Below are 23,848 nucleotides of genomic sequence, written 5' to 3'. Positions count from 1 at the left end.
AAGACTACATAGCCAAGAAAATAATTGAGCCTTAAGTCTAGTAGAAAAAAGCCTAACAGTAAGAAGACTGAAAAGATACCACATTCTCGATATCCCTGATAGATAAATTTAACAAACTAAAAAGATGTTATATATAATAGCAGGGCTCATTGGAAAACTGCTATTTCTGTTAATTGAATATTAATTATACAATTTACTTATTGTTTAAAAACAGATTGTAAATATAAAGAGAGAGAAAAAAAAAAAAAAAAAAAAAAAAAATTATTATTTATTTAACATTTTTTGAGCATGTTTAGAATATTTCTTGAATCTATTTCTAGTATTATTTTTGCCCCACCCTTGCAGTGGTGGTGGTGGTACTTGCACCTGTCACAACCACCACTAGCCCCCGCTGCACCCGCTGCACTGCACACAGTGCACTTCGCCCCTGCAGCCCAGCTCCTTATCGCATGGCCAATCGTTAAGTGTCATGTTCAATGCTACGCCTTTGCCTTTGCCTTTGCCTTTGCAGATCTGCAGCAGCAAAATGCCACAATTTGTATGCATTATGCTTGCTACGAGTAGCAGATACTGCCACACAGAGAGACAGGGAGACAGAGAGACAGAGGCAGAGGCAGCCACAAAACATTTACCATATATCATGCATTTTTACGTACACATTTTCGAGGGCCACTTGTGTGTCTGCCACTATCTGCAGTCTGCTCTAATCCCTCGCGCTCCTTCCCTTTTCCTATTCTTCCCCTTTTCTCTGTCGTAATTTACACATGTACTCGTAGTGCGGCGCGACTCTTGTGGTTTGCTGCTGCCTCTGTTGCATGCAGCAGTCCCTGGCATTCCGCTTTTATCTGCGAAAAGCTCTGCGGGTTAGCTCCTGGCTGCAGCTCACTTTCTAACCATTCTCTCCATCCCTTTCTGCTTCTCTCTCTCTCTGTCTCTATCCTTCTTTATGCTCTCAGCCATAAAGTTCTTTAGTTTGGTTTTTGGTATACCCTACTTTGGCCTTTTTGTTGCCTGTTTTCCCTATTTTCTCTACTTTGCTTTGTTACCTGTTTTATATTTTTGGGCTTTGGTAGCGGATTAAAGATTCATTGATTTATCTGTGCTTTTGTTCAGCAGCTTCATTACTGTTCCCCGCATTCCCCCTGTGTGTGTTTATGCCTCTCGGCCGCTATTGTCCTTCAGCTTTGGTTTTGGTCTATTTTTTGGGCCCTTCAGTTGTGCTATCCAAACAAATTTAGTGCCAAAATTGTGTGTGTGTTTTTTTCCTGCTTTTTCGTAACTTTTTCCGGGTTTTTTTCTCAGCTTTTTTCGAGCTTCTTTCTTTTTCTTCCGCCTTCTCTATTTATATAAATTTCTTCTATTCTTTTGTAGACGACAGCTCAGGATTCTCTCTGGATTTTCCTGCTATTTTTGTCTGTAATATTGATCCGCAAGCTGGGCTCTATTTTTTGTATCTTAAAGCAGGGCAAAAACCTTTAAGACAAAGCATTTTCATTAGCACAGTGTTCCCCTCGTGCAGTGCTAATGACTGAAATCTAGGCAGCAAGTGGGACTCCACTCTTCGCTCCCTTTCTCTTTGCCAAATGGCACTTGTGGCCCCTCCTCAACATCCATCTCCATCTCCATCTCCATGCCTGTGGCAAGTGCAAGTACAAACGACTCTGAGCCCTGGCCAACACTTTATTGCCAAGGTTTCTACATATATTCTTGAGCTCTACCCAGGACTAGGACTTTTTTCAGTGCTTGTAAATTACACTCGAGTGACATTTAGTCGTCATCAGCTTCAGGAGGGGCAGAACTCGGCTTGCAGCAGGCGGGAGCAGGAGCAGGAGCAGGGACAGGCCTCTTCTATCTGCTGACTTTATCTACTACTCTTGTACACTAATGTGTGTCCTGTGTGTGTGTGCCCACCCTCCTGCCATGTCCTTTGGCTGACAATTGCCTGCCGTATATCTCTCGCTGGCTATCTCTCGGGTCTTTCTTGGCTTTGCCTTGGCACGGAGTGGAGTCCTACCCTGGCTTGGCTTTTGCCAGACATTTCAATTTGACCTCGACTAAATACTCAGCATGTGACGAGAGCCACAAAGGCCAAGGACCAAGAACTGAGAGCTCAGGTAATACACCTCCGTCCACTCCGTACCCAAACCCGAGCAGCTGTAATATCTTGGGCGAATTTTTAATGATTTTCCTTTCGGGGTTTGTCCTTGCCTTTTGTTGGCCAAACATTTTTCTTGTCGTACACTTTAAGCCGGCGTTCCCATTATTAAAATTCCTGATAACAGTTTTTGGCTGCAAGCCCAAAGGCAAACACACAGGACGCCCACACACACATAAGCATGCCTTATGGCTGTCTGGACATGTCCTTTCTGGTGCGTTCAACTTGTCCTTTGCATAGTCCTTTTCCCCTTAGTCTCCGGCTTGACTTTTGCGCCGCGTTGGCAGAAAATCTCGGCGAAATCTTTCGGAAGTCTCTCTCTCTCTCTCTCTCTCTCTTTGTGGCTTTTGCAAGGTCAGCCTTTGGGGTGGTATTCTGCTTTTTTGGCAGACCACAAAAACGTGATAAAGTCAATAACTAAACCAATTTTTTATGGCAAAATATCTAGAGAGAATACAGAATAAATCTTTTGTGGCACTGCCCCACACACACAGACAGAAATTGGCGGTCAATTAAAATGTTTGGCAGACTGATTGCAAATTCAAGGAGCACCCGCAACTGAGGGGCGATCTGCGGGGCGTATGAGTAATGTGCTGATTGCTTTCGATGATTTTTTGTATGGTTTCTTTTTGGGAGTCTCCTGTGCCGCCCCAACCCCACAACCGCAGCAAAGTGTTTGAGCCAGGTTAATTGATTCACAGACACCACTCACACCGCTCCCCTTACCCGTGGCACCTTCCATAAACCCTCTTGCCTGCCCCTGCCCCTGCCGCTGGCCTCGCGCCATGCGTGTGCGTGGAACCTTTTGAAATATTCATGAAATCAATTTTGAGCCAAGTCCCGGGTCCCCAAAGGCTGACTAATCTCGCGCTGGATCGTGGGATATACACATTGTGTGTGTGTGTGTGTGTGTGTGTGTGTGTGTTGGCGATTATATCAAAATATGGCTATGGTTATTACTCGAAATGGCGCCCTTGCACTTTGACTTTTCGGCTGCGAAATTTATATTAATTGGAATACAGAAATGCTCTTCGGTCTTGGCATCGGAAACTTTTACTTGGGATTAATATTGTGAGCCATTTGGAGATATTTTTGGATGCCTTTCACGAGGAGCAAAACTTCGCTGCTTTGGGTATGAGAAGTTTTTCTGGAGGGAAGCAATGGGGGAGTCTAGATGGAATATTTATAGAATTTTGGTTTTATTTATATTTTGTAATAGTTTTCCTTGAGTTTAAAATTAGATTTTCTTAAGCATTAATTAGGGCAAAACACCAAGTTGCCAGGCAAAAGTTGGTTTATAAATTATTTAAAATGTATCCAAAAATATCTAAAAATATATTTCATGCGTTAACAGCCATTTAGGATCCAAAAAGCTAAGGAATCTAAGGTGTTTCTTTATAGAAGCTACTTTAAAGTGCCACTCAAAGTGTGGCCTATCCTTAGACATATTCTCTAGCCTTTTTACGGACTACTTTCCCTCATGACTGACTATTTGTTTGCCTTTTTGTTGAGGCTCTAACCCTTCCATCAATTTCAATGCCATTCAATATTACACCTTTTTTTTTGTTTGTGCCCCAGCAATTAATCAAAGAAAAGGGCACACACACAACATCTGTTGCCACATTAGCCACAAGTTGAGAACCATTTGCCACATGCCTCATGGCTGCTTGCAACCTTTCCAAAGTAGCCTCAGAGTCGCTCTCAGCTGCTGCTGCTGCTGCTGCTGCTGCTGCTGTGGCTAAGCGCAAAATTAAGCAAATTAAAAGCCGCACCGAGCGGAGAGAGTCAGAGCACAGCTGCATAGCTCATGTGTGTGTGTGTGTGTGTGTGTGGCATGTCCTTTCTATGCCAGGGGATAACGTGCAACAAGAACAGCAACAACTGAAACCGCAGCAGCAGCCACACGGCCCTCTGTTTGCCCCCCCAGCGTCAGGGTCACCAACAGAAAAATTTCCAACTAAAGCTGGTAAAAAAAAAAATAAAACTGGTGGAAAAAAAAACTCTGGGGAAAATGCCATTGAAAAATGTTCGCTTTTGCCGGCCATTTTCAGATTTTTCATCAAGCTCAGGCTTGCCCTGGCCACACCTACACATACAAAATCAGCGCATAAAAGCCACCAGTGCCCCCCCAATCCTCTCTCTGCATGTGGCATGGGTGGCTGCTGCTGCTGGTGTGTGGGTTAAGGCGAAAAGGCTGCCAAAAACATTTAAATTAAAATTTCTCCATATATATACAGGGCACACTCTCTCGCTCCATATATATATATATATATTTATATAAATACGATTCAGGGGCAGCAACAGAGGCGAAACGAAAATTTCCATGGCCTGGCCTCTAGCGCGCTGCTCTGGCATTAACTGTTATGTTGGTGAGGGGGGCTGTAATGCCTGTTTGTGGGCGTGGCCATGTAAGCCGTTTAGCGCTCTTTGATGGGACGCACAGGAAAAATGTATAGCATGCTTTTAGGCCGGAGGGCCATCAGCAAAATGAATCGCAGAGGAAAGAGAGAGAGATAGAAGTCGCACACAGTCGGAGACAATTGGGCAATAACCAGAAATGCAGGGCCACACAACACACAACAAATGACAGTTTAAAGTGTCTCTGACACACACACATATGAATGTAGGCCTACTAGTCGTAGTCCACGCTACTAGTTCTCCCGGTGCCTGGTGCCTGGTGCCTGGTGCCTGGTGGGGTGCTTAGGGGAAAACACTTTGGTTGCATGTTCAATGGCATTTGTTGCTAATCAATGAATAATTTATGTGCCAAGGTTTTGCTGCTGCTGCTACGACACGCACACACACACACACACACACACACACCCATACGCATATGCAAAGGGCTGTAAAGTGATTGTTGTTTTGGCTCTCTGCTTTTGGTACTGCACTAGAGCTAAGAGTGGGTCCAAGCATGATATTTTGCAGCTGATTTTTGTTACAAAACATCCATCAAGAGGAGGATAATATAACAGTCGTTGTTCAATGATTCTTACAAGGATAAGTACTGCCAATCGGAAAAGGTACTCCGATAGACGATGGACATTTCTGTACTCTGCGAGTTGATCCTCTACCACATTGAACCTAAATATATTTATGATTCTTAGTGCAATACCGAGGGGCAGTTGCCGTACACTTTACACCTTGCAAGATATCATTTTGTTTGCTTGTTTTGATTTGAAAGAACTTCATCAACTACTTGGAATATATTTGAGAACTTTTTTGTTGCTTGCTTCAGAGTATTTGGCACTTCGTTGAATATCTTCAGCGTAGTTGTAGCCTGTGCTTGTGTGTGTGTGTGTGTGTGTTGCATGTGGCACCGCCTAAGCCTGAAATGTTGTTACTGGCCGTGTGCCGTTACATGCATTCCCGCCTGCCACTTGTGTCGCGTAACTGCTGCCGCTGCAGGTTGCAGCTTGATGTTGTACTCGTGTCGCATTTAATATGCAACTTTTAATAGCGCAATTATTATTTGCATGTTGTAATGGGGTTTCCCTTTTGTTGTTGCTGCTGTACTTAACCCCCCCCAGAGCGAGGCTTTTGGCTTAAGGACCTCGGGAATTCCAGCAAAATGTGTGGCATACGAAAAAGCGACAACAACTTTCCATTAGAATAATGAAATGTGCCTGAGAGCATATCGATCGTTAGTTGTGGCCAGAAAAAAAAAACTATTTAAACATGCCACTAAAATATTTAACAACAAAAAGAACAGAAAGCCCGAAAGTGTCGCTGCAGGGGGGACAGCGTACGAGTACAATTTTCCAGCAATTAATCTTGATACAAGACTCTTTTCAGGCAACGCAATAAACACGGCCATAATCATAACTAACGCAGAACAGAGACCCGAAAACTTTTAGACAATAGAAAGAGGACAGAGGCAGAGCCACAGAGCCACAGAGCCATGTGTGGGGCTGTGTATGGCATTTAACCATTAGATAAATGTTGACGAGGTCAATGGGCGACAAGCGGAAGTTATGGCCCTGTGGCAGAGGGCCAACGGGGCGACACGTACAAATAAACTCCACTCGAAGGAAGGAAGCTGCAAGGCAGTCAGGCAGGAAGAAGCTGCCAGTCAACTTTGGCCCATTAGCAAAAAAAAGAGAGAGAGAGAGAAAGCAGCGGAAGGGTGTGGGGGGAGCCGCGCAACTTTAGCTGCATTACGTGCCCGGCCAATAATCTCTGTCAACATCAATTTGCTCAACAGCCTCAGAATCTTTCGGCCGCAGTCGCAGCCTCGCCGCCCAACAGGAAACTAATTAAATGGTGTCCCATAAATTGCACATTAAAGTAAATTTATTGCGCAGGCCCCACAGCCCCACGAAACACACGAAATCGAAATTATTGCCAAAGTCGCGTGATAGAGAGAGCGGGAGGGCGAGACGTTTAATAAACTTTGTGTGGCAGCGGCAAGCGGCAAGCGGCAGAACGTGTCGCGATCGTGAGGCCATGTGCAGCGCGGCATCAATTGTGATTTATTTGAAGACTTTGAAGGGGCGGAGCTGGAGAGTGAGAGGCTGTGGCTGTGGCGTAATGGCTTTTGGCTGCAGGTAAATTTAATCAAGCAAACTTTTGGTAAACGTTTTCAGAGCGGGGGAAGGAAAGGTGTGGGCCATAGGCAATTGGAAAGCGTGCTGCCCATGATCCTATTCATCGCAAATGCAGAAGGAGCGGCAGTGATACTAGGAGGAGTCCAACACACGGATAACTCATCAATATCACTCGCAGTCCATGGTTCAAATGATTTTTTGTGTATATCTAAACCAATACAAGTCGTTAAGCGTTTTAACTCTGAAATAAAAGATAGATATTCGATGACATTTGTGTGTTTATGGTTCATGCTCTGCCATTTAGCACAGCCAAAAGCAGAACTCAGAGCTAAATGCCATGAAAAGCCTTAAAAATTATTTAAAATTCAATTTAAATTGTGAAAATAATTATTGCAGAAATTCCCAGCAAGTGTATGGATTTTGTTAGCTCTCGTATTTTCTTCCAACCTTTTCCACTTAAAATTAGTAGCTAAGACTAACTAGAAGCAGTCAGTCAGTCAGCAGCTGGTGGGCTCCTTTGAACTTCATTTCACATGACTTGCCTGCGATTTTCTTATTCATTTTCTGGCTGTTGCCTTTCCTTTTGATTTGAGGTTTGAACCTTCTTGTTACCTTTGCTCGCTGCTCTCTTTTCTTTTTGTTTTCTTTTTGTTTTTGCTGTGCAGCAACAATTTGTGCTAACGATGTCCGTGAGCAGTGAAAGAATAATACGAGCCAAAGCAGCCACCGCAGTCACAGCATCCACAAAATTCACAAAAGTCCTCGGAGGAGCACGTGTCTGCAGTGATCCATAAATGGAAGTCTCGAATTCCCATTCCGAGAAGAAGTGTAAAAGTAAAAGTATGGGAATGCGGCTGAGGTTTTTCCCTTCACTTTTTTTCTCGGTTGCCTTTGGGGGTTTACATGTAAGCCACACACATGTGTGCGTGTGTGCGTGTGTGCGTCGCTCTTTGGAGAGAGCTCTATGCTGTCTCCTTGTCTCTCCTGTGGCTCTTATGCATTTCTGATTTTTGCAATATTTTTGCTGCTTTTTTTATGCTGCCCAAAGATAGTAATTTGTTCCTTTTTCATATTATCGTTTGCAAAAAGTGCAAGCAGCACTCGCAGCCTTCAATTGTCGGGATAGCTGACAGGAGCAGCAGCACAGTCCCCACTGCTACACAGCTACTCCCTGTGCTCTCTCGCTGTCAGCTTTTTCTTTGTTATTCCTGTGGCTGGCTGGCTCTGTGTGTCTGTGTGTGTTATTTCAGCTGTTGTGCTCGTGTTGTTCCCGTGTCTTGTTATTCGATTTAACGAAGTGCACTGACATGTGCCACAATTCCCATGCAATGCTTTGCCTCTGCCTCCACTCCGCCCTGGCAAAACAGCAGATTAAATCCAAAGGGAAGCCCGAAAGGTAACTTGAAGATAATTTAGCTGGCAGGGCGAAACTTGAAGACTGTTTACTGCCAGAAGATACTCTGCTTAGAGACATTTTAAGAGTTGCCTTTAAGTTGCAGCTCCTTTAATCAGTCGTTATCCTGGCTATCCATTATCTCTGTGCCAAACGGGGGACTGTCTTGGCTTGGCCCCCATCTGCCATTTGTCCCTGTGACTGCTGCTCACAGCTTGATGCAACATGCTCAGTGTTGCGCTACCAGTGTTGCGGTTGCCATTCTGCGAATGTGGCAAATGCGACACAAAGTTGCCTGCCAGCTGCCTCACACATTCCCGCACCCGCACCCGAACCCGTAGTAATGTCTGCAATTCAAACGGAATTCTCCCCGTTTTTTCTTTATTTTTTCAAGAGACAGAGAGAGAGAGAGAGAAAACATTGTCACGTGGTTTTTGTATTTAGTTGTGTCGGCTGCTGCCTCCTGTTCTGCCTGTCCGTTGGCAAGGACTCCGCCACTCCACATGCCACTGTGCTGTTACCTGTACAGCAAAACTCCTGCAGCTTTTTCTTTGCGGTGACTGCAACCACTAGGATTCGCCTGGCCTTCTCCTTTCATTGTTAAAGTGCTGGGGAGATGGGGACGCTGCTTTTCATTGTCCTACAACTTGCTTCAGTTTCCATTTGTTTGTTTGCTGCCTGCCTGCCCCATTGTTTCGTTTGTTTCGTTTGTGTTTGTGTGGTGCTGCCTGGCTGCCTGGCTGCTTCTTTGCTTCTTTTGTTGTTAGGGAAATTGAAATAAATGTATGTGTAAATGCGTCAAAATTAAGTTTATTTCTTGGTCCTCTGCTAGTTGTTGTTTTTTATTTGTGTGTTTTTGCTTAAATGTCTTTGCCAGTGACAAGTGTCAATTAGAAAAAAGTTCAATTACATTAAAGGCAAAGGGGGCCAAAAACTACAACAAGTGTAAGGCTGTGCCGCTGTGTGGCAGTGTGGCAGTGGCATTGTTATAGCAGGGCATCACCATGAAGGATCATTGTCAGTGCCGTGGCTGTAGCTCTGCCGCCTTTGTCTGTAGGCAAGACAATGCCACGAGAATTGTGGCTGGAGATGTGACTATAATTGGACTATAACTTTGTTGTTTTTCCTCCTTTTTTTTTTTGGGTGTAAGCAGCGGCATGACTCTTGAGCACATAATCAAGGACTCAAGGGAAAGTGCGCAACGAGCGAGCGGGAGAACTATGAACGGGTAGGGAGATAAATAGACGTAGAGGGGGCTGAAGGGACTCTCATATGTTGAGATGTAAATATGGCAAAAGTAAAGCAGTTAATGGTGTATACAAGTGGCTTTTTTGGAGGGTGTTTTAGGGGCAGAGCTAAGGGTTTTTTCCTGCTATTTCCTTCCTTTAAACTGTGTCTCCAGCCCGTGGATTCTGTGTCTTCGTTGCTCTGCCTCTAATGTGTCTGCTCTGTGCTGACATTGACGTTTCATGACCTAACTCCTAATGAAATAAAATATTAATTAAGCAAGTGCAGAAGAGACGCCCACAGACAGCAGGCAGACGCATTTTTGGACACTGCCTCGCCCTGTCCTTGTAATGTAATGTTTGGCATGCAATTAGGCAAAATGATGAATGATTCAATGCGTTTGAATGAATCATGCCCCATGTCTGGAGACATGTAGAAGCAAACACTCGCTGGCATTTATAATTTGATCATTATTTATATTTAAATAGGTCTCGTACCCTCTCTCTCCCCCTGCTGACAATGGGCCCTGAAACACATCTGTTGGCTGCTTTTTCTTTTTTGCCATTGCTGGCCCCCTGTTTTGGCCCTGGCCAACAACAAATTGAAGGGAAATGATTCCATTTCATGCTAGATTAAACATGTGTCCACATAATTTATCGATTATTTATCATGTGGTCTCCTCTGTTGCCCGTGTGTGTGTGTGTGCGCTTCGACACAAAGTGGAAGTGTAGCCTCAGGACCCCAGCTACTCCTCCTCCCTGTCTCTCTCTCTCTCTCTCTCTCTCCCTCTCTGGGGTGTGTAGGCCTTTTGCGGCCACATTGCGCACACAAGTGCAAAATTAGAAACAAAAGCTCTGCCAAAGGCGTTTACCATCCACTGGGATGAGGCTGAGGCTGAGGCTGAGCCATGAGTAGGAGCAAACGTGACGCTGGCTATGGCTGCCATTTGTGGCACTTGTCGCTGCCTGTTGGTCGACCGAAAGTACCCCAAGGAGCAGAGCCAGAGCATGGAAGCAGGAATCAGAACTCATAGTTGAAGCAGCTGCCTCTTGCGCTCCACTATTTGTGTGCATTTTTCCAGCAAAAACTAATCCTATTTAGTCATTTTCCAACAGTGGAAAGCCTCGAACAGTTTCTAGAAGCTTTGCACATATTTTTCGATGCAATTTGTCGAATGTTCCTCTTGATTCCATATCTAATATTCCCTTTCTCTCGCTCATCCTTTAGGGGCTTCCCTCGCTCTATGATTACATTTCTAATTTAAACTCCCTCCTAAAACCTCTCCCCTTTAACGCCCTCGCAGCATTATAGGTGCTTCCCCGGGTTCATCATTTGACTGTATTTCTAGCATCGCGCGTATTTGCCTGCCTCTCTATGCCACACGCATTTGCCATTGCATTTTTACACACAGGGACACGGGGAAAGGAGACTGTGGGCCACCAGGAGCATAACACGAAAGTGGCGGCCATTTTGTAATCCGCATGTGGCTGGGTAATCACCCCCAAGCCTCGCTTTGCCACTAACCCCTGGCCATCACTCTCTCTCTCTCTCGCCCCTCTTCAGCCAACACTCTACACTTGCAACGTGTGGCAGCTTTTGCCTGTAACCTTTTTTTTTTGCTGCTGCTGTTTTGTTTTTGCAGCATTATGCGGCGGTCGCTCCCGTTCCAGCTCCAGCTCTCTGTTCATCTCTCACTCTAACTAACTGGCCGTCTCCCTCTCTAATTCTCTGCAGCTGGCACTCCGCCCCCCTGCTCCACCCATTGCTGCTCTGATTTTGTTGTGCGATTTTTGGGCTATTTTTGGTTTCCATTTTTAGCCAGCCGCAGATCGATCGATATTTTAAAGCTCAGCCCAATGCGAGTGCGAATGCAGCGAACTTGGTCAGATTTTTGGCTAATTAGAGACAGGGATAAAGTGGCCACCATTGTGTTGGGTTAGCCAAAAGGCTTTGCCACATGACTGGCTGCCAAAAAATAGGAAAATATTTCACATATTTTTCTCACACTTAATCTTGATCCAACTTCATAACTGTGGCCGCTGTGGGCGTACTTTATTTTTCTATTTTGACAAATTGAAAATCAATTTGCCAGCACAAAAATTGACTTCTGCTCGTTGGCAGCCAAAAGCCAAAAGTAAATCGAGTTTTCGCTCAACTTTGGCTCAACTCGTTTCTCATTCTTTGTTTTCTCTGTTCGTTTCAGATGGAGAAATTCTGCGCGTGTTGGTGAACAGCTCGGCGGAAATCAAGTGCGATGTGGGCTCCAGTCTGCCCGATGACAAAGTCCTTCTGGTTGTTTGGTACAAGAATAATTTACCCATTTACAGGTAGGGTCGCAGTTCCTTTGGTATCTCTGTATCTCAATCCTTTCTTGTTCTGGACAGCTATGACACACGTGGCGCCCACGCGGGCACACCGTCGCATTGGCGAGACGAGGAGGTCCTCGAGAATCGGGCCGTCTTTCGCACGCACAAGGAGCCAGCGGAATTGACTATAAATCCGGTTAAGGTAAGTCGTCCACCCCGTTCCTGCGCTCAGGATGAAAGTGTCAACCTCATTGAATTTTATAATTGAAATTCTCTACGCTCTACGCTCCACGCTTCCCTTTTTTGCAGGAGAAGGATGCGGGCAACTTTCGCTGTCGCGTGGACTTTAAGCTATCGCAGACCCGCAACAGCAATGTCAATTTGGAGGTTGTCGGTGCGTATATACAAAATAAACAGCCAGAAACTAGGGATGACACATTTGCACAGTGATTAAAGGTCGATTAAGCGATGCAAATTGAGGAAAATATTTATTTTTAAACTGTTTAAAATAAATAAAAATTAGATTTAGATTTAGATTAGAATGAAATGGAAATGACTTACACTTTTCTCTTAGATTCTTATTTAATCGATTACCAAAGATATTTCCATACAAATTTATCGTAATTATCGATCGATAACAAAACATAATTTAATCGTAAATAATAAACAAGACGCTCACTCGGATACAAGAACAATTTCATGAGCTTAAAAATGTTCAAAGCTTGCTTCAGCCTTCGCAATCAAACAATTTTCCGCTTGAAAAAACAGCCACTTTAATGGGAACGAACTATGTGTATAAATAAATAAATATGTGTACATACATTGTGCAGCCAGAAACGATTATAAAAGCAATTAACATTTGTGTTTTTGTGAGTGAGAGAGAGCGAAAGCAAACAGGCGCTGAACATAAATTAGCTGAAATGATTTTCTGGTTAGCCGCAAAACTTACAATTTATTATTCGAATATGCCCATAAAGAGTACAAATATATGTACTGCGGAACCCTTTGACAGTTCGGTTTTGTTTGTGCAATTGAAAAATCTGGGTGGAAATTGTTTCCGATTTGCGGCTGGCCGAATGTCAGAAATCATTGCAACTAAATTCGAAAAATGTGATTCCCTTTGATGCTCTCTGCTGTTAAATGTTTGTTAATTAAACTAATTAAATGCGATTACCTCTCTCTCCCTTTTTTGGTTTGTGCAGTGCCACCGATGCAGCCGAACATCTTTAATGAGCGCCGCATGAGAATCGATTCGAGGGCAGGGCCCTACGAGGAGGGCGGCAGCCTGGAGGTCACCTGCGTGGTCTACGGAGGTAAGAAGTCCCTTAAGGGACTGGGGGTTCCTTCCTTCCTCATAGGATATGGCACCATTAATAATTAAACTTTTACAAGTGGCTGTAAAATAATAAAATATAAATAGAGAACACACAAACAGCAGGCACCACAGGCACGCGAATATTATCAGAGAATTTTGAATACAAGAATAACAATTGAATGGGAAATGGCACAGAGGAAAAGCCAAGCCCCCTAAGGCCACGAGGCATAAATAACAAACAATAAATAAAAAGTTAAGTCAAGAAAAGTAAAGGTTCAATTGTTAGGAAAAGCGAACACAAAAGTCACTGAAAACAGAAGCCAATTGAAAGTGTGGAGGGTGGGACGAGGGCCAAGTCAATTTCTCAAATGTGTCGCCTTACAAAAGGATTAAAAATGGCTGCGAAAGAAAAAGGGAAAGCAGCGATAAAGAGAGAGAGAGAGTCGGGCAAAGTGTGGGCGTGTGGGAGGAGTGGCGGGGAGGAAACCCAACAGTCGACAGGCTTTGTTATCGATGACGATTCCTCATCAAGCCTTTGGCGACAAGCGGACAATAAATACAGCAGCGAAGTACAGTAGTACAGAAAAACACTGAAAGAAAACACGTCAGGAAAAAGGAGAAAACTTAGACCTCTTTGCATTCCCTTTTGCATACCTTTTCTCCTAGTTTCCAGTCTCATTTTGCTAGTTTTTGCCTCACAAATTCCACAGTGTACACACGCCCACACACATGTTTATGCACAGCTTTCACCCACGTGCAATCGCCGTTAATGAAACCCAAAATAAAGATTAAATGAAAGAATACAATGACAGTCAGCCCCACACACAAGCAGCAAGAAGAAGTCCAAAAAGCAAGAGAAATGCGAGGCTGGAAAGGCAGAAACGAAAGAGTCGGAACGGGGTACACTAGCCACAGTGCCTGACATAAGTATGTCACAGCAATCGCGTGCTTTATCGCTGCTGCTGCTGCTGCTGCTGCTGCTGCTGCTGCGTACTCTTTTTATTCGGGGGTTAAACGGAAGCGAAACCACTTTGAATGGTTTGACATGTCAACGTTGACATAAAATAAATCACCGAGCGACGGAGCCAGGAGCTCGACAGTCCGGAAACTGCACTTGAAACTGCCTTGGCAAACTGTTAACTGCTTCTGCTGCTGGCCAGCAGTAGCTGTGGCTATGGCTGTACTGTAGTTGCCTGGGCGTTTACAAGTGGGAGTGACTGTGTGCGGAGCAGGGCAGAGCAGAACGGGCCAAAATTGGGCACTCAAAATGTTGTATGTGCCAATTAAATGGGGACAAGGCAAGGCAGGGCAAGGCAGGGCATGGGAAAATGTTGCAAATGTGCAAATGTGAATACATGCTACATGCGGCAGTCCTCAAGTCGTTGACAAGCTAGAAAAAAGAAGAGAAGGAAGTCCGATCCATTGAGCGAGGGGGAAATGTAAAAGGAAAAGCAATTGGAATAGTTCTAGGGCAGAGCTGACATTTGGCAGGGAACAAATTGAGGAGCAGTTCCCAGTGCCCAGTGCCTGTGCAAAGTGAATGTTAAGCCCTGTTTTTCGTGGCTAATACCCTGCCCCCCCCCCCCCTGTGATATCTCAATGGCTTAATGCCCAAACTGCTGTAAAATTGGTAAATTGAAAAGGCGCAAAATCTTAAACCGAAGCCGGAAATGAATTACAAGCAAATGCCTGACATTATGCCTAAGTTTCTGGCTTTGGGCTCTGGCTCTCTGTGGTCCCTGGTCTTTGGGCATTCAACATGCAATGTCCATTACAGAGAGTGCAGTTCTGTGGCCGAAACAAAGCCAAAAGACAGCGACAGACCCATAAAGTGCTGCAAAAAGTTGCCACTTAAACAAGTGCAATCAGCAGAAAGTAAGTCAAAAAGGAGGCAGCTGGGAGGCGGCTGGCACTCAGGAAGCGACAACCGACCACCGAGTGCTGCACGACAGATGGAAATGGCCCAAGAATTGTAGCTGCTGGAATGGGCCTTAAGAGTGTGCCAAAATCGGCCAAGGAGCTGTAAATTTTATTGGGGGTTTTTCTGTTGCAAATGAACGCGGCACGCCAGCATGACCCGCCGAAAGACGGAGCTCGAGAGCAGAAATAAAGTTATAAACCAAGCGGCAAAGAGCCAAGAGGCAGCTGCAGCCACAGTCTGTGTGGGTTATAAAAATTACCAATCTACCGAAGGACTCTCGCTCTCCACCCTTCCTGCCGCCCTAAATCATAAAGAATATACACTGAGGGTGGGGACCATCGGGGGGACAGCCCATTGTGTGGTGGCAGTGGCATGAGGCATGAGGCATGTGGCATGGGTGGCTGCCTTTATGTACCCACTAATGCATAATATTCAACGTTGCCTTCTTTTGCACGTCATGAATTTTACACAGGACACTGGAACCCATTCTGCCATTTCTTCCATCGCTTTTTCGCGCTGCCTGGCACTACAGCGGGGAGGTCGCCAGCAGGGAAAACATTCAAGAAATAGAGTGGCTAAGGGGTGGGGAAAACGTTTTGGTTTAGAATATGAAGGTACCCCTTGGATGGGGTTATTTACTGGGTATTTGGCTTTTGTTTTGGCTATTCAATCAGTTGGTAGTTTACCCGAAGAGTTGAGAAAAGAGTTAGAAATTACATAGAAGAAAATGTATTTTAAGGGAAAAATTTATCTTTATTTCAATGTGCAAAAGATATTCCCAAGTGTAGGAGGAAACTTTTCCACCCAATCTCCACTCCAAAACCCAAGTCCTGCTAAGCAAAAGTGTGCTAAAAATGGCTGCCACTGCCCCGTCTCCACCTCTCCCTCTTCATCACGCCCTCAACCACCATAAGTGTGTGTGTCAAACGGAAGTGCAGGCGTTTTCCGCTTTTGGCCCAAACTGAGCGTTGGCCATATTGTTATGGCTGTTGCTGTAGTGGTTGCAGGCAGGCTTGCCGGCTACAAAATTGTGTGCATTTTTATATATGAAAAACCAAATTTCTCGCGCTCTCCCACCCCACCCTCTAGTTTTTTTTTATTATTATTATTTGTTGTTGTTTCTGCTGCTGTTGTGGCACATTTTGGAGCACGGAAGTGCAACAATAAGGGGGAGTCCGGCAACACAAGTTATTTACTACAAGAATAGGAAAAACTATAGAAAAAGTGCTGAGAGTAGCAGAAACGGAGGGGAGAAAGGAGTGAGCAGTGAGCAGAGCGGGAGCTAGGAAAGTGGCTTCAGAATGGTGGGGCAGCAGTGGTGGAGGGGTGATATTTGGTAAAGTGGCAAGACTGCTATGCCACAACATTTCGCATAATTCCGAGCTCATTTATATTTCATTTATGACCACATTGCCATCAACTGGCATTTTGCGGTGTGGCGGGCACTTTGAAAGAATGAAATGAATGAAATTTACGGCAGGAGGTAAAGGATTTTCACAGCAAAGAAAATGAACCTCTTAGCTTGCAGCTATTGCTGGGTTTCCTATAATTGTTTGTAGCCCCACTGGGGGCTGGAAGATCCTTAATCCTTAATTAAATAATAACTGCTGGGTGTCGCCTGCCTTCTTGTGGTCTTTTGCTCTCTTTAAGAAGCAACAACAAATGCAAATTGAGAGGAGTCTCCACCCGCCCCCAGTGAAGATCCTTAAAGTCAGAGCACGCTTTAAATTTATTTAACAACTTCCTCACTGAACAAAAGGCCAAATGCCAAAACAGCAGACACAGAAGCGAAAGAGCGAGGAAGAGAGAAGGAGGGAGCGAGGAGCAGACACTGCGTGACACAGAGAGAAGGAGACAGGCGCTGAAAAAGAGACGCAAACACCCACTGAAAGAGGGAGAGGAAGCGGTCCAGAGTGTGGGAGAGAGTGTAGCTGAGCAAACAGAAAGTGTAGCTACAAAGACAGCAACAAAAAAACATAAAAAATATTTATGTGGCATCGCAGATAGTGAGTGGGTTTTCGCTTTGCTACTTTTATTTTTATTTTTATTTATTTTTGTATGTGTAACTATCACGAGCAGCAGCAGCAGCATGTAGCATGTAGCATGCAGCATGCAGCAGCATTCCCGAAATGGTTGGTTGTTGCTGTTTTCTCCATATATTTCTTAAGTGCTTTGTTTGCTACGCCACTCCATCGGTCTACCCACTTTTTTTTTTGTACAGGGTACAGGGTATGCATGCCAAAAATCCAAAGCAAAAGCCAACAGCAGATGCACAGAGTGCGACAGCGACTGGGAAAGAGATGCTGAATAGATATGCAAAACTAAACAAGCAAATACGAGTATTTCAGCATTGCATAACTAAGCCAGAAGTTCCACTTTCTGTATACACATGTCTGCATGTGTGTGCGTGTCTCTTGTTGTGAAGCTGAACAATAAGCAACACGAAATAGGGACTCTGCTGGAGAGAATAAGTGTCCTGGCAACCCTGGCAACGTTGTGTGCAAGAGCACATAAGTGAGTGCCCGCCACACAGCGAGGCAGGACTATGGAATGGATACGTGCATAAAGGATAAAGTACAGAGTCAGCACATGTGATTTTTGCTTGTCCATAATGTGTGAGAGGCTAGAAATCAATGGTGAAGGGAATATGTTGGAAATTACTTAAACATCAAAGAGCGGCAAACTCTAAAGCAGCAACAGCGGGAAGCAGCAGCGGCTCTAACAGATCAGCAGCTCCAACAACATAGCAACAGCGCTGTTAACACGCTAACGCCCTGTTATCGCTTACGGGCACCTCTCTCCGTTAACAGCATGTGGCCGCTGCCACTGTTAAAGCGTGCTGTTAGCGCTCTCTCTGTTATTGCTCTCTCTGTTGGCGCTCTTACTGTTAACGTTGTCTGAGAGCGCTGTTACGATCCACATGGCTGTCCAGCTACCTGCGCTTGTTGTACAAACTACTTGCAGAAACCAAAAAGTAACAAAATTAATGATCATAATTAGGTTCAACAAAAAGATCTACATTTCTCCCAAAAGAATAACTAAAACGTCCCATTGTACAGTGCAGAACGAGTACGAGAAAGAGGCGGCGAGGTTTGCTTTAAGGCTGCCAGCTGCTTTTGCTTAAAAGAAAAGCGCTAAAAACTGGCACGCAGTTGAATGCTGCTGCTGCTGCTGCTGCAGCTGCTCATTAGGGGCCGGGGGTGCAGCAAGGATTGTTGGCTGTGGACTGTAGACCGGTGGGTTTTCCCGCATGCCTGGACAGGTCGCAAAGAAATGCTAATGTCGCTCTCTTGCATCCTTCTCTTTCTCTTTCTGTTGCACAAAAACCCGTTTTTTGATGCCTGCTCTAAAAATGGCAAAGCACTCAACAAAAATACAGCAAAGAAAAGAACCAAAAGAAAAAATAAGAAGCTAAAAAGAAAAGGAAGGACAGCAAAAAAATAACTAGTGCAAACTTTAAGTGTATGCGTGTGAGTGTGTGTGACTGCAGCTGCATATGTGTGTGTGTGTGTGTGTGTTGACATTTAAAGAAAAGAGAGTATACGCACAACAACAATCCTTGGCCAGCAGAAACTTCGAGCGAAGGCTTTAAAAACGAAAGCGAAAAAGAGTTGACCAAAACTTTGGACTCGAAGAAAGTTTAAAGGCGAAAATAATTGAGAAGAAAAGTACAATTAACAGACACTTTAAGCTGCAGTTAAAAATGCATTTAATGACCTTATTATGAATGCATTTTAAGGCAAAAATATTATACTGGCTTTACCCCACTCAGTCTCCCCTTCCGCCCCTATCCCCTGCTGTGTTTGTGTCTCTTTCTCTATGTTTTTTTGTTTTTTTTTATGCATTCTTTTGCCTTTTGCAGGGCAGGGCTAATAAATCACAGGAAACCATTAAGCCGCCTTGCTACACATGCGCTAATCTACTCCAACAAAACGCACACACAAAAACAGCTACCGGATATGAAAGAGAGAGTGGGATAGAGAGAGAGAGTAGCAATTTCTGTGGGCTCACTTATGGAGTATGTGAAATATTTTCATAAACAACATAAAACTCAACCGAAATGGCAGCGTTATTAATCAAAGTAATGTGTGCCGTGGCTCCAACCTAAAACTGAATTTATATTTGCACATGTGTGTGCGTGTGTGTGTGTGTGACACAAATCAAGTGCAGTTTCTGAGAACAGCAAATCCCAGAGTTGGCAGACCCCATCGTGGTTTTAGTTGAATTCTTTCTTGTGTGTGTTTATTTATTCGCAGGTGGATTTAATGGCACTTGTATTTGCTTGATGGCCGCTCATCAAGCATTTTGCTGCGGCAATAACTATTATACAATAATACTCGTAGAACACAAAATACACTCACACACACATGATATTTATGTCACACACTTGAGCACATACTAGAGCCAGAAGTGACACAGAAGTCATGCCTTGCGGTGCCATTTCTTGTAGTGTATTTATTTGCTTTTTGCCCTCTCTTTTTAAGAGAGAGAGAGAGAGAGAGTGAATAACGCGACGGACCACCCGTTGCGATTAAATTAATGTGCGCTCATATACGCACACAAAAGCTAATTTCAGCGCTTGATTAAGTTGAAGTCGTTAAAAGCGGCCAAGTGCTGCCGCTGCTGCCGCTGCTGCCACACGCTGCGTATGAGTAATGTGTGCTGCCTGATTGTACATAGAAAAGAGAAAAATAGTGTGGCAGTGCGTGTGTGTGCGGGCTGGATTCAAGAGGCTCACTCACTCACCTCTCCAACAAATCAGTTAACAAGCGTGTAGTCAGTCAGACTTAATTAGTAGCTTGTATTAAGTGGAGGAATGGATACATGCGTCAGCTGTTGCAAGTGCAAGATGCTGGCTGAAGGTTGTGTGTTTCTCGAGAGAAGGCAGTCAAGGCTAAGCCAGGGATTGAGAATTAAAGCAGCTTTAAAGCTTTACAAAAAACACTATAAAATGTGGGGATTGCAGGCCCTTGAAGATGATTCAAGATTGAACATTTAAGGCAATTTATTCCTACAGTTATGAGCTTTAACTTGTAATTAATTTCTAAATTCCCCGGTTGGTTGGGAAGCAGCTTTAATAATCACCTTCCACTCTGCTCTCCTTCACAGGTTCACCGCCACCCACTGTCACATGGCTGATGAATGGGCAGCTGCAGAACAGCGTTGTCGATTACACCTACGATGGCACCATCAACAGCAAACTGGTGGTCCGCAACCTGTCAAGCATCCACCAGCATGCGGTCTACACCTGCCAGGCGAGCAATTTCCACAAGAAATTTGTGGCCACCAACATAACCATTGAGCTCTACCGTAAGTATATCCTTCAAACAGTTTCCCTAAATATAAACATATATTTCTGGGGTTCTCGGCGAAATATGGCGCTAAAAACGTTTTGGGCAAACAGATTATTTCACTTTTATTTTTTTGTTAAAGGGTTTCGAGGGGTGTTTTTGCGGAAAGCGGATACTCTTTGTTGTTTTTTCTTGCTCTTATTTTTTGGGGGGGTTTTAAGCGTTGCCGATAAAAGTTTTAACAAATAGCTGCGCAGATAAAAACGAAAAACGCAGTCATCCACCCACCCAAAGAGAGAGAGAGAAAGGAAATAGAAGCGAAAAATAGATAATAAAATGGCTTATGCAAATATAGCAAAATGCAACAGAAAGAGAGGATGAGAGAGAGGGGCAGAGGGGCAGAGTGGGAGTACACAAAAAAATAATTGGCAAAATGGGAAAACAGAACATTTTTGTGCGTCACTTTTTGCAACCTGCCTGCACCTACACGCTGTGACCCCTGAACCCTTCCGCTGGGTTAGTGGAGTTAACCCAAGCCCTGCCCGAATGGATTTATTATTTTGTGACAATTTTTTAAATGCCCAACACACGGTGCATGCCACGCGCTGCAATGGCCATGCAAATTGTTAAATTGAATTAAATTGTTGCCAATTCCAGGCAGCCAAAAGGGGAGAGGCTGCGCCGGCAAATGGTTAAGAGATTTGTGTCAGGGCAAGCTGTTTGCAGCAAGAGTTTATTTGGAATGACAAATATGCCAGGAGAAATACTCTCGTGTCCCATCAACTTTATTAGTTTTAAAAGTCACGCAGGAACAGGGACAGGGACAGAGACAGGCGGGGTGCTGCATTTTGAGGGCTGTGCATTCCATAAAATCAAATAAAAAAACATAGCTGACTGGCACTGCCCTTAAAGCGGAATGATTGAGGATTATTTGGGGATTTTTTGTGACTATTTCTGCACTAAATAAAGGGAATGAAAACATTAGCTATGGGGTTAAACGTTTTGCCTGAATGGAAACGAATTTCTAGACATATTTTGGACATACTTTCTCTCCTGAGAGGCAACACTTGGATTATCTGAATTTTCTGTGTACCCCAAAATGTGCCCAACAATTTCTTTTCATCTCGAAGTTCTTCTAAACATATAAATATATTTTGTTGCTACTTGATTATTGGGCCCAAGGCATTGGCGCTAACATCCAAAGATTGGCCATAGAATTTTATGGCACTTTCGGCGCGTCTGTCATGGCTCTCAAAATGCCAAAGCAATTGATGTCAATTCCTACTTAGGAGAGGCCTCCTGTGTGCCCCAAAAAGCGGCAAGAATAAATGTACAAAATGTTCCTGCGACAGTAGCAGCGGCAGCTGGTGATGCGCATATTTGATATTATTGCTCAGAGGCGAAAGATACATACGTACAGATACGTACATCCGTGGCATGTGTGGCAATTGCGATGGGGCATAAAAGTTAACACGTCAATAATGAAGGCAGGGCAGGAGTAGGAGCTGGCGGGAGCCCTGCCACGCATTGACTTGGTCAATTAATGTGCACAAAGTTCGCTAAAGACATTACACCATGAGGCCATAAGCCTTAGTAGCGGCATGTGCAGCAGCTGACCCTGAAAAAGGGGAGAACAAAATGAGAGAGCTTCGGAGAAGGTGGGTTTACGCTTTGCGTGAATGGAAAATTCGCTGTGCGTGTAATGCTCATGGAGAATAAAGCGTGGAAGAGCCAGGCAGAAGTTACTTGAATAATAAGTATGACCTTAATTAGTTAATTTTATGGCCACTAACAATTAGATTACGGCCGTCACGATACCCAGCACCACCAGCCCCACACACTTGAATTTACTGGCGGGGGTTGAGCCACAATTATGAGGTAGGATAGGCCTCATTAGCACACACTTTAAGGATTCGCCCACGAACCAAAATAATAATAATGCAAATATTTGTTTGGGAATTGTTTTTGGTATTATTTAAAGTGGCCTTTCAGTGACTTTTGATATGTATTTTTTGGGTTGACAGAAAGGTGTTAGAGATGCATCAAAGTAAACCCGAATGCCTGTGGCAGCTGTGAGTAAATCCAATGCCAAAAAAGGCTCAAAAGTGTACGAAACTCACTCATAGATTTTGTTGCCAGCTTACACCAGTGTAATCCTGCATTTGTCGTAGATTTTTTGCCTGCATTTTTTGTTAAACAATTTAACAATTTAATTTGCTCGTTTGCATAATTGGACACTGCTTGGGCGCCCTTCTTTTAGGTCGTTATATATTCTATGTCCATTTAATTAAACATTTAAACGATTTTCCAATGCAAACGTGCATAATTAATTTAATTACAATAAAACGCTGCAGCAGCAACACCAAAAACAACAACAAAAAGAAATGGCAGCAAACAAAAAAATTGAAATAATATTGTAATATGCGCAAGCAAAATATATAAATGCTGCAACAGCAACAGCATCACAGCACCATCAAAAGAAATAAAATAAAATAAAAATCAACACACATACAACCAATGAATTGCCATAAATAAAGTGGTAGATAGTTTGCGCTCTGTCTCCTGTCCTCTCCCTCTCTGGCTTAACCGAAATGTCACGCCTTTAAATTAAGGCACAAAATGCGCGGCCAACCGCAGTAAATGTTGCCACAACAACAGTGGTCTCTGCCTTGGTTGTTTTGGTGTAAAAAAAGGAGAAGGCGTAGGAACAGAAAGCAACTTTTGTACCCAGCTGATTGCATCAATAATGCGGTTCGAAAGAATCATAAATGATTTATTCATTAAACAGTTCAGAGAACAATCAAGTAAAGAGATGTTTGTGGTTAATTGAAGCCTCGATGCGCACATGAACAAACCCACAATGGGGCTCAGACATTCTCAGAAATTGTTTTCACACAACACTTTCATTTAATTAGTTTTTCCCTTTGGAGAAAAGTGTTCTCCCTTTTGCTGAATGCCGCTAATTCATTGTTCAAAGCCTTTAATTAATTCCATAAACTAGTACATGCCCGAAATGGAAATCACACAATTAAAGAGCTACTTAAATGCCTTTCATGTATTCATATATCATATATGAATTCGCACCCAATAAACTACAACACAAATCTGCTCAAAACAAACGTTAAACAACTGCACGAACATTTGATTTTACGCAAATGATTTTGATTTTGTCCACCCCAGCAACAAATGCCATTTGAATATTTAAAATAATTTTCAAATTGAAAACTGCAGCAAGCAGCAGAAAAAAGGTAGAACTAAATACAAATCAAACAAATAATGATAACGATAACGGCGCTGAAAAATGGTAGAAAATTGTGTAATGCCGATAATGAAGCTGAATCAAAATCCGCTGCGTGATATTTGTTTTTCCACATGAGGAGAGAAAAAAATAGCCCCCCATATACAACCTGATAAATGAATGAATATTTGCAGCTTTCTGTTTATTTGTTTTGTTTTTATGTGTGGGGGTCTGGCAGGCAGTTTTTCAATTTGGTGGGCAAACAAATTGCCGTCACCGTATGAATATTAACAAATATTCAAATTACAACATAAATGATAATTGCATGAATATTTATTGGCCAATGGCCAAGCCCCCAAAAAGAGGATGGCCCATTGTCGGGACATATGGCAATTATTAATTGAATAGACAGACAGACTGCCGGCCACAGATTCGTCATTAAAGTTGATCCTTAAACC

General features: G+C 43.7%; 1 protein-coding gene across 2 annotated transcripts in view; it reads left to right on the top strand.

Annotated features, from left to right (window-relative positions):
• LOC117585316 (hemicentin-1) overlaps nucleotides 1-23,848 on the top strand; it is a 60,438-nt gene that overhangs the window by 8,679 nt on the left and 27,911 nt on the right. For both annotated transcript variants that reach the window (XM_034274746.1, XM_034274747.1), the window contains exons 2-6: nucleotides 11,523-11,646; nucleotides 11,704-11,827; nucleotides 11,935-12,019; nucleotides 12,828-12,938; nucleotides 19,971-20,171. In XM_034274746.1, the coding sequence (XP_034130637.1) occupies nucleotides 11,523-11,646; nucleotides 11,704-11,827; nucleotides 11,935-12,019; nucleotides 12,828-12,938; nucleotides 19,971-20,171 (645 nt within the window). The remainder of the gene's footprint in view (nucleotides 1-11,522; nucleotides 11,647-11,703; nucleotides 11,828-11,934; nucleotides 12,020-12,827; nucleotides 12,939-19,970; nucleotides 20,172-23,848) is intronic.

Source organism: Drosophila guanche, unplaced genomic scaffold (genome assembly GCF_900245975.1).
Source record: "Drosophila guanche unplaced genomic scaffold, DGUA_6, whole genome shotgun sequence".
Classification (NCBI taxonomy): Eukaryota; Metazoa; Arthropoda; class Insecta; order Diptera; family Drosophilidae; genus Drosophila; species Drosophila guanche.
This window is presented reverse-complemented; position numbering and strand designations above follow the sequence as displayed.